At 40.8% G+C, this 10,057-nt stretch overlaps 1 protein-coding gene across 1 annotated transcript; it reads left to right on the top strand.

Moving 5' to 3' along the window:
* The first annotated feature begins 2,117 nt into the window (after positions 1–2,117).
* LOC137268274 (arylsulfatase B-like) lies at positions 2,118–9,515 on the top strand. The gene is made up of 14 exons (XM_067802817.1): positions 2,118–2,214; positions 3,446–3,557; positions 4,033–4,084; positions 4,258–4,361; positions 4,698–4,804; positions 5,347–5,411; positions 6,237–6,338; positions 6,742–6,805; positions 7,432–7,529; positions 7,751–7,887; positions 8,048–8,106; positions 8,485–8,608; positions 9,012–9,154; positions 9,343–9,515. The coding sequence occupies exons 1-14, from the start codon at positions 2,121–2,123 to the stop codon at positions 9,513–9,515; spliced, it is 1,434 nt and encodes a 477-aa protein (XP_067658918.1). The 5' UTR covers positions 2,118–2,120.
* The last annotated feature ends 542 nt before the right edge of the window (positions 9,516–10,057 follow it).

Raw genomic sequence — 10,057 nt, 5'->3', positions numbered from 1 at the left:
ATGTCCCTTACAGTATTCCATACGAACGATGAGGTGACATTATAGTTTGTTAAAAGTGTTTTCAATGATCTTATTGACTAAAGATTCATAAGTAGGTATGGTCACAATCCCAAAGGAAATCGATGTGTTTTTTTATATTTACTAGATAAGAACTGAATTATTGAAAATGAACGATACTTAATTCAAACAAAGCTACAATTATAGCCTTTCGAAGAAAAGGCTATTTTGCATATAAAGAAATCTCGCCAATACAGAAAAGAAATACACGTTTTCAACATATGCACATTGTCGCGCACTTGGAACAACAATTGCTCGATTGCGTCCATTTTACCATAGGGTCGGTGGGGTAGCCCAGTGGTAAAAGCGTTCGCTCGTAACGTTGATGGCCCGGGTTCGATTCCCCACATGAGTACAATGTGTTAGGCCCATTTCTGGTGTACCCCACCGTGATATTGCTGGAATATTGCTCAAAGAACGTGGAACTGGGCTCACTCACGATTTTATCATATTAACACAGTTTTTCAGGAAGCAGCCCTCTCCACAGCTCCGTTCCAGCCCCTCTGTTGGTACCGCAAAGTCGACGACACCTTCACCACCATCGCCAATGACAACGACCCCAGCGAGCTCCTCAACCACCTCAACGACCAACATCCAAGAATCAAGTTCACCATGGAGACAGAGACCAACCACCTGCCCTTCCTTGATGTGTCCCTCCACACCACAGGCGATGGACTCAGAACCTCAGTATACCGCAAGCCGACGCACACCGACCAGTACATCCACTACAACTCCTGCCACCATCCTCAGATCAAGCAAGCTATCATCGCCACCCTTACCAGACGTGCCAAAGCCCTCTGCCATCCTGATGCCCTAAACAATGAACTGGACCACCTCAGAAAGACATTCACCACACTAAACGGTTACCCTCCCCAGCTCGCCACCATCAACAAGACCCTCAAGGACCGAGAACCACGCCTCAAGCCTTCTCCATCACCCATCAGAGTAACCATACCCTACCTTGGCCCCATCAGTCATCAAATATCACGCCTCATCAAGACCAAAGCCAGCATCGATGTCACCTTCTCCAGTGGCAAGACCATCAAGACCTACCTAAAAGCCAACGGTAAAGGACCCAGCTGTGAACACCCTAACCCGAGAGGATGCATCTACCAGATCCCTTGCAACTGTGGCCACCTATACATTGGAGAAACGCTGAGACCAATCAATACCAGAATGAAGGAACACCAGACCTCTGTCAGCAAACTCGACCAGAAATCGGCCATCTCTGAACACATTCTCAAGAACCCTGGACATTCAATCCGATGGGAGGACACTAAGATACTATCTACCAACAACAACAACTGGCGCCAAAGGAAACTGCAAGAAGCCATCGAGATCCGGAGACAGAAACCAGCAATCAACCGTGACCAAGGAGTGTACCTACCAAGTGCCTGGGACTTATTGATAAATTAATCTCATCTATCTGTGTACATTCTATCTATGTAATTCATGTATAGCCAATCTACCCGTGTACATCCTTATCTACTTGTGTTTGTACATCATCAAACCCCATGTAAACATGCCCATCAACCCTCATGTAGCCATGTACATCATCCTTAATCCCCAATCATGTGTTATGTAAACATCATCCACCATTGGCTTCCATCCTTATCCCCAATCATGTACATCGTCCTTACCCCCTACGTGTGTTATGTAAACATATCCCATCATCTGTGATGTATTACCATTGGCTTCTATCATTGTTATCATAACTATCGGGTTCCAATCAGCGCTTGTTTATACTGGCTTCCAGCTTTCGTTAATTCACTCCACTTGTTACTTTGTTATTGTTTTACCTGTACATATAAATATAGCTCTGTACCCCATTCTCAATCACCTGATGAAGGAGTAAGCATTAACTCCGAAACGTTGTGTTCTCATATAAAGAAGTTGATATCCATAAAATCTTCATTCTTAATTAGAACTGTAATCGCATTCTTTCCCTTCACGTCGCGTTAAAGTACACACATCCCACATGGCTGTATCTCTCTACCTGATAGCTGAGCGAAGGTCACCTGGTAGATATGACAAGGCGTTATCACTTACTTACGACTGTGGCAATGGAGAAGTTCACATTTGTGTTCTTCTCGGTTCTTGTGCTGTATACCGCAGCACAACGCCCTAACATTGTCTTCATAGTTGCAGATGACTTAGGTGAGTAAATAACGATGTCGATAAGATTTAAAATGTTCCATCCACCGCAAAAAAAACCCCCAAAACTAAAGATGTTAAAATATGTACACAAGGCGATCTTACGTATTCCTCTAGGTGAGTGAGTGAGTTTACTTTTACGCCGCACTCAGCAATATCCCAGCCACATGGCGGCGGTCTGTAAATAATCGAGTGATCAACGATTCAGTTATCAACACCATGAGCATCGATCTGTACAATTGGGAACCGATGACATGTGTCAATCAAGTCACCCAGCCTGACCTCCCGATTCCGTCACCACTCACGACAGGCACAGTCGCCTTTTATGGCATGGGTTGCCGAAGGCCTGTTCTACCCCGGACCTTCATGGGTCTCTTCCTCTAGGCCCAATATTGAATGGCGTGGTGGAGTAGCCCAGTGGTTAAAGCGTTCTCTCTTCACGCTAAAGAATGCTTTCGATTCCCAACATAGGTACAATGTGAGAAGCCCATTTCTGGTGTCCTCCGGCTGCGATTTTGTTAAATAAATAATTTTGTTGAAAGCTATGTAAATTCCTAATCACCCGCCCATATGAAAAACATGTTTGCTTTAACAACTTATTACTATAATTGGAAACAAGAGGACTGACTGCATCACCATATGTATATATAATATACTAAGTCTTGCACATGTAACAAAACCTGAGCCATTTATAATCAAAGGCTTAATAACTCGAGTGTTAGTAAAACATTTTCCACATGAATGGACTGAAGAGATTTGTGCCATACTGTTCCACATTGACATGGTATATGACAATTACTCTGGTCTAAGTAGTCTTCTGTTTAATGTGATTGCTCCTTGACCAGCTTGTTAAAATTGATCCTGGCAAGTATTGGCCCCCAGCAACCCGTAAGTGGCGACCATCGGGACTGGGTTGTCAGGATCGCTGAATTGATTGACATCGTATCCCAATTGTGTAGTTCGGTGCTCGTGATGTTAATCACTGGATTGTCTGAGTCTAGACTCGCTTATTTACAAACCGCTGCAATAAAGACGGAATATTTTTCAGTGCAGCGTGATGTTATAGGCAAACATGGTCATTCAGAATGCCGAGAGATCGGAGTATGATCAGAGTTCGAGTATTACCTAAGGCTTCACGGATGCGTGTTACTTCGAAAGCTAATATCCACTCAAGACACACGATCAAAACCGAGACGGTGAAAACTATATTTTCCACTTGTTTGATTACTGATAGGATGGTACGATGTTGGTTTCCGAAACCCAAACATGAAGACTCCTAACATCGACAAACTGGCAACAGAGGGCATCATCTTTGAGAGCGCATATGTCCAGCCGTATTGCAGCCCGTAAATAATATTTGTTTTTATATCACTCCTCATAAAATCGTATCCCATCTTAGTAAGTGCCTCGTATTTATCATCAAAGCAGATAAAAGTAATTTATGAGAGAGATATGCATAATATCAAATTGTATTTGAAAATTGACTTCCTTAAACACCAAATCTTGAATATCAACTATTATAAAATCAGTTTGGCGATGAGATTCATAATAATATTAGCGCTACTAAAGCCCCTTAGTATGTACAATGATAGATACAATCTCGTACCCAGAACTCACTTAGAAGTGGCTGAATAGGTTTCAATGATTTTACGCTACAGTAGGATAGATAATTATATTTCTTTTCGCGATTTTCGCAACGGCAGGTATTCCGCGGTCTGTTTATTTATTTTTCTCTTTTCTCGTCACTTTCACGCCAAACAAAATATCTTTTAAAGTGATACAATCCAGCTATACACTATTGTTTACGTTCTGTATCTACAGGTCTCGAACGGCTTTTATGAGTGGAATGTTTCCATTCAAGGTCGGTATGCAGGTAAGAACTGTCAAAGATTTCTTTCCACTAGATCTATTCAGCGCTTAACAAACACTATTTAACAACTTAACTGTTATCAAACTGATCCTGATGGAGCCCCTTATAAAGCGCAATCAGTGTAGTGACATTTAGTATTATGTCAAAGGGACTCATTTATTCATTTGATATCGTAGCACGCAGTTCTGGGAGATTCCCAGGCCGCTTGTGTGCCTCTCAACTATACCTTCCTGCCACAAGAGTTGAAGAAACTTGGCTACGCTACTCACATGGTCGGCAAGTATGTGAAGCACTGGAACCCATCTGTTTCTGTGTAGCGCGATGTTGTCCTTCTGATTGCGTGGACGTTGACTTCAAAATTCGTAAATGTCTCTAGAATAAGTTAATCCGTATTAACTGTATGTACATCAGACCAGGGGATAACTACATCTCGGATACCTTATATGCAAGTAGATAAATTAATACACTGAATGCTCGCAGAGCACTGAAATTATTGATAGATGCTCGAATTTAATCTACATATAGTATATCTATTATTCTTATGGAAAAAATCACTCCCAAGTTTCATTATGCTGCACAACACAACGCCATGACACTCTTTTATGACGTTTTCCAGGTGGCACCTGGGTTTCTGTAAATGGGAGTGCACACCTACCTACAGAGGGTTCGATACGTTCTTCGGTTACTACAGTGCAGAAGAGGGTTACTTCAATCACAGCCTTGGCAAGTACACAAGTAGCACACAACAACACTCAAACCACGAAACTTTTCTCATACCAGGTGTCCACTAGTTGCAGGCATATCTTACATGGTCTTCCCTTTTCAGACTCCAAGTTCTTGTCCTTACCAAATAACTGTTTTTAACAGGTATAAAATATAATGATAGCAACACCCTTTGTCAAACATTTTCAATTAAGGCTAAACGAAAAGGTTAATAAACACATATATTAGGGAAGCTCTGAACAATATATAGAGTGTTAATACTTACTATTAATGAACAATATATAGAGTGTTAATACTTACTATTAATGACACACACTGTCAGCATATACGATTGCGCATCAGGAAAACACTTGTAAAAGCAAATTTTAATGTCATTTGTCATAAAACACAAGTATGTACAGGTGTATGCAGTATAGGATCTTACGAAAGCACAATGCAATTTATGGGGCATATGAGTAAACAGTTGCATGCATTAGTTTTATCCATATGTTGCGTCTGAACAAAGGATATATTTTGTGGATAGACTCCGTTTGTCTTTCCAGGTGCCTATTTAGACTTCCGAGACAACAAACATCCGGCTTGGCATTACGACGGAGAGTATTCAGCTGTGAGTTGTGTGCAATGACTCTGTCACCATAAGTGCAAGAAGTATATTAAACAACGATGTCGATAAGGTTTAAAATATTCCATCCATCGTAACAAACAAAACAGGTTACGATGTGCACTAATAATAGTGACACCTTTCTCTTCTTGTATTTTTTTTATCAGAGAATCAGGCTTAGAATTAATCGTTAGTAACTCGTGCTTGCCATCGTATCCCACTTACGTAGATCGATGCTCATACTGTTGATCACTGGATTGTCTGATTATTTACAGACGGCCGCCATATAGATGGAGTATTGCTGGGTCAGGGGTTAAACAATAAACCAACGCTTTTGCGCTGCTGACCAACTTTATGGCTTATTGAAAACCACTGTTTTGTGACTTTCGTGCAGGGGGTATCATGTATTCTTAAAGATCAGAGCTACATAAATGACGCTTGACAAACACTATAGGTATTTACTAACTTCAGCAGAATTTTTCATTGAGCTTTGCATGTGTTGAAACGCACCTACACGTGAATGACCCTGCTGAATGAACCCACAACCACCGGACAGTTTGTAAGAATCAGGCAGCAGTTGACCACGGCGCTCTACGTCCGAAAAAAACCCAACCAAACAAAAAAAACAAAAAAACAAGAAAAAGTGAAGAGCAAAAAACGTACTCCCCTTTTAGTAATATGTCAGCAACACCATGGCACCCATATGCGACTGCACGCATTGCACCCATGACGAAGAATCACGCTCCAACCTTTGTAGTAACATGCATTTGGCTATCCAAGACGTGTACAATATAATACTATATATTTCCAAACGTTCTGTCTCTGTTGCAGTACACATTCACAAGAAAAGCTATTGACATCATCAACGAACACAACGTCTCCCAGCCTCTGTTTATGTACCTGCCATATCAGAATGTGCATGCTCCGATTGAGGTGAAGACTTGTGTTAACTAGTTTCTCTTGAACACAAAAACGTGCATCTTACATGTAGTTTGCTCTCACTATGAGAATTCGTATTTTAATGAAAATTAAAGGATTTCGTACTAGAATACATAAGGTCAAAGCCGCTACTTAGGGGAATGGAATCAGGGAGTTTTGGGGGTTAGACATACAGACTAGAGGGTGCACTTGTTTTCAGGATTGTGTGATATGGCGTTGAAGCCTGACTATATTTGGACAGCATGAAGTATGTAGCAATTCTTAATATGTTCTTGATGAAGACGTAACACTTTCAGTTACTGCAAATATCTGCACAAATCATTAGATATGTCATTTGCTGCGATACTCGTAAGTCATGCAGATTCATTTTCTAATTGACCAATCGCATAATATTCAGGTTCCAGAAAAGTACTACAACATGTATCCTAATGTGATAAACCCAGGCCGCAGGACATATTCAGGTACCTTACATTTGTTTTCACTTCTCACATTCCTCCGCCAGTTCACCATTCCATTTCGGTAGTGGGTCGAACTGTAGTCGATGGCCTGATTGCGTCAAAAGACGTTAATAGTCATTACACAAGGTGTTGTCATACCTATAGCCTGGTATTGCGAGGGATCTGTCACCACGGAGTTAAATAATGTGCCAAAATTGAATCCATGTGAAAGTGTGAATACAATGAACAACTCATCAGGGCTGGCCTCCAGTTGTCAGTGTATTGTAAACTGCTCACGCCAGAGCAAGCTGTGAGTGGGATGTTTATTTACCTGGTGACTGACACATGTCCCTCATATCGGACTATGTGGAGACCGCTAATTTAGTTATAAGGTCTCGTTTGGTCAGTAATTTACTTCCAGGGACCATGTAAAAACGTTTACTTAAGCGGTATTGTTTACTTATCCAGTTTAACAGGACTCAAATAGTGATGATTAATGAAGAACTTTGCACTGACTAAAGAATAGTGTCTACTTATCCAATGTGTTTAGTTAAGCGGATTTTAGTTAGGCGGTTTCCACTGTATATTAAAAAATGACAAAATACGTGTATCATTGCAGGACTGCATGCTGATATGATATATATTTTCAGGAATGGTTTCTGCCCTCGACGAAGCAGTTGGAAACGTTACACAGGCACTTAAAGAGAAGGGGCTGTTTGAAAACACACTCATTCTGTTTACAGCTGATGTAAGGAGAGTCGTCTTCATTGTTTGTCAGCTGAAATGCTCAGAAGGTGTACAGCAAAATAACAATGAATTCATAAAAATCTCGGGTGAACATCCTAACGGCATTGGTTTGATAGTGTTGATTGTGCAGCAAATATCAATTCATCGAATCTATAAAATTTGTTAAACTGCTAACGTCTGTGTCCTGTATTAGTCACCGTGATGAGTTTCATTTCATTTCAGAATGGTGGACCTATTATTAGTTATGCTTGCAACTGGCCCCTCAGAGGAGGGAAGCACTCGATCTGGGAAGGGGGCACCAGAGGGGTGTCCTTCATGTACGGTGCTGGACTGAAGAAAACAAAGACAAGTTACAATGGGTTCGTTGGTGCATCAATGCATTGCTGGACAAAGTAAAGACAAGTAGAATGTCAATACTAAAATACCGATGCTACGAATGTTCATCTGCGATATGACGTTAACACGGTTAGTCAGTATAGATACAAACACTGCAGTAATCACAGACTCATGTCAATACAGAATGATACACGCTGTGGACTGGAAGCCCACCTTGGTGACAGCAGCTGGTGGATCTCCTGGTAATGACCACACTCTGCATCTATTTCCCTGGGTTATTTTGTTCCGAGTTTTGCTGTTTTATAGACATTCGAGTATTCGAGCTGTTAATATTCGAATCAAGAGAAGACAAGAAAGTAACTATTGTCATGAAAATGAAACAACGATATATGTTGATAAGTTTTGGTGTTTTGCAAGCCAGGAGTGGACTGTCCACACTTACAATTTGTCCTTTTCTTTGTTACAATTTTCTGAAATAACCCAAAATAAAGAATAGGCAAGGAAATGTGGAGTTTGTCATACAATGACATAATCTGACACGAAATATAATAATATTATTTTATTATGTATTCCTTTAGACGATATTACTTATATTGTCACGAGTAGCCGCATCATTGTAGAGACGTCGATCGATGGCATAAGCCACTGGGAATCCATTAGGAATGGCTATCCATCGTCAAGGACCGAGTTCATATACAACCTTGACGACTTTGAACCTGCAGTGGAAGGCCATGCTGGAATAAGGTATCATGTTCAAGAGGCTTACTTTGTAATATCCGATTTTAACCGAGTATACATCAAGACAAGACACGAACACTTTGACATTACCTCTGTGCCAATAAATTAAGATCTACCTAACCAATTACAGTGGAAGCTGTCTAAACTGGGACTGAAGGAGTGATCCGGTTTAGACAAGGTGCTGGAGTATATAGCTGATGGTAAATGTACAAGCCATGAATTGGGCTGAGACTGTATGCCGGCACTGACCACTTTGCGGAGTGGTCAGATGCCGGTTTTGAAAGCTTCCATTGTATTGAACTTTATATGACGTCTATACAGAATGATGATTAACATTTCTAAAACAAATAGCATACTTTTCACTCAACGAAGAGAGCAGCTGTAGACAAATGAAGTTTGTTGTTCACAGGGTTGGAGACTACAAGTTGATAATGGGCTACCCAGGTGGACCTGATGGTTGGCACAGGCCAATGAACGGGACTGAAAGGGAACTCTATGAGACCATCGTATATTTCAAAGGCGACAATCCAGTGCAGCTCTACAATATACGTGGTAGGTGCTGAAGATATAACACATGTCTATTAAGACAAATATTTTGCTGAAAGAATTGTTACGTTACAAAACGAATTCAATATTGATCGATATCGATAGACACTGAAGAGGGAACAAACACAATAAAAAACAATAACAAAACAAAAAAAAAAAAACACACGTCAATGTCAACCCTTCTCCATCAACAGATGACCCCACTGAGCATAACGACCTGGCAGCACAGCTGCCGGACATAGTTGACAAACTAAAAGCCCGGATTGAGGACTACCGGAAGCAGATGGTTCCCGCCCTCTACCCACCTCCTGATCCTGCCTCTAACCCTAAAAACTTCGGAAACGTCTGGAGCCCCGGCTGGTGTTGACCTCTCAATTAACTTGTATCACATAATGTTTAATTTCGGTTGAAATTCATTAAATAGAGTAGCATGATACAGTACTGCCTAAATGAAGGTAGTATCCCTGAAAAATGTGACAGTGATGTGAAATTATTTGTGATCGTCTCATATGAAAAATAAAAGAGTCTGCTTTGAGAGTCCATGTTATAATGCTCTCCTGTGGCGGAAAGCCTTCTGGTAAATGAAAATATGATGATTAAATTAGTTTAATTAAGTTTGAACTATCTTGAAACTAACCATCAAGAGTACGCGTAGGGATGTGGCCATCACGAAATAAACTCTGGCACCGTGGACCGTTTCGCTTTGAAAACAAGGGATCATCTGTCCACATACCACCATTCAGGTTGTGAGTATGATAAACGTGTCATTATATCATTCTTCGAGGACAGGCTTCCATATGCATGGTCAATTTATGAAGCCAATTTTGTTTGTTGTCCAGATATGTGATATAAGTTATATACTCGAATTCGACAACACACTGGATTTACACACGATGACTTGCACGAGAA

Source organism: Haliotis asinina, chromosome 16 (assembly GCF_037392515.1).
Source record: "Haliotis asinina isolate JCU_RB_2024 chromosome 16, JCU_Hal_asi_v2, whole genome shotgun sequence".
NCBI classification, from domain to species: domain Eukaryota; kingdom Metazoa; phylum Mollusca; class Gastropoda; order Lepetellida; family Haliotidae; genus Haliotis; species Haliotis asinina.
The sequence above is the reverse complement of the archived record's forward strand: the minus strand, read 5'-3'. Positions and strand labels throughout refer to the sequence as shown.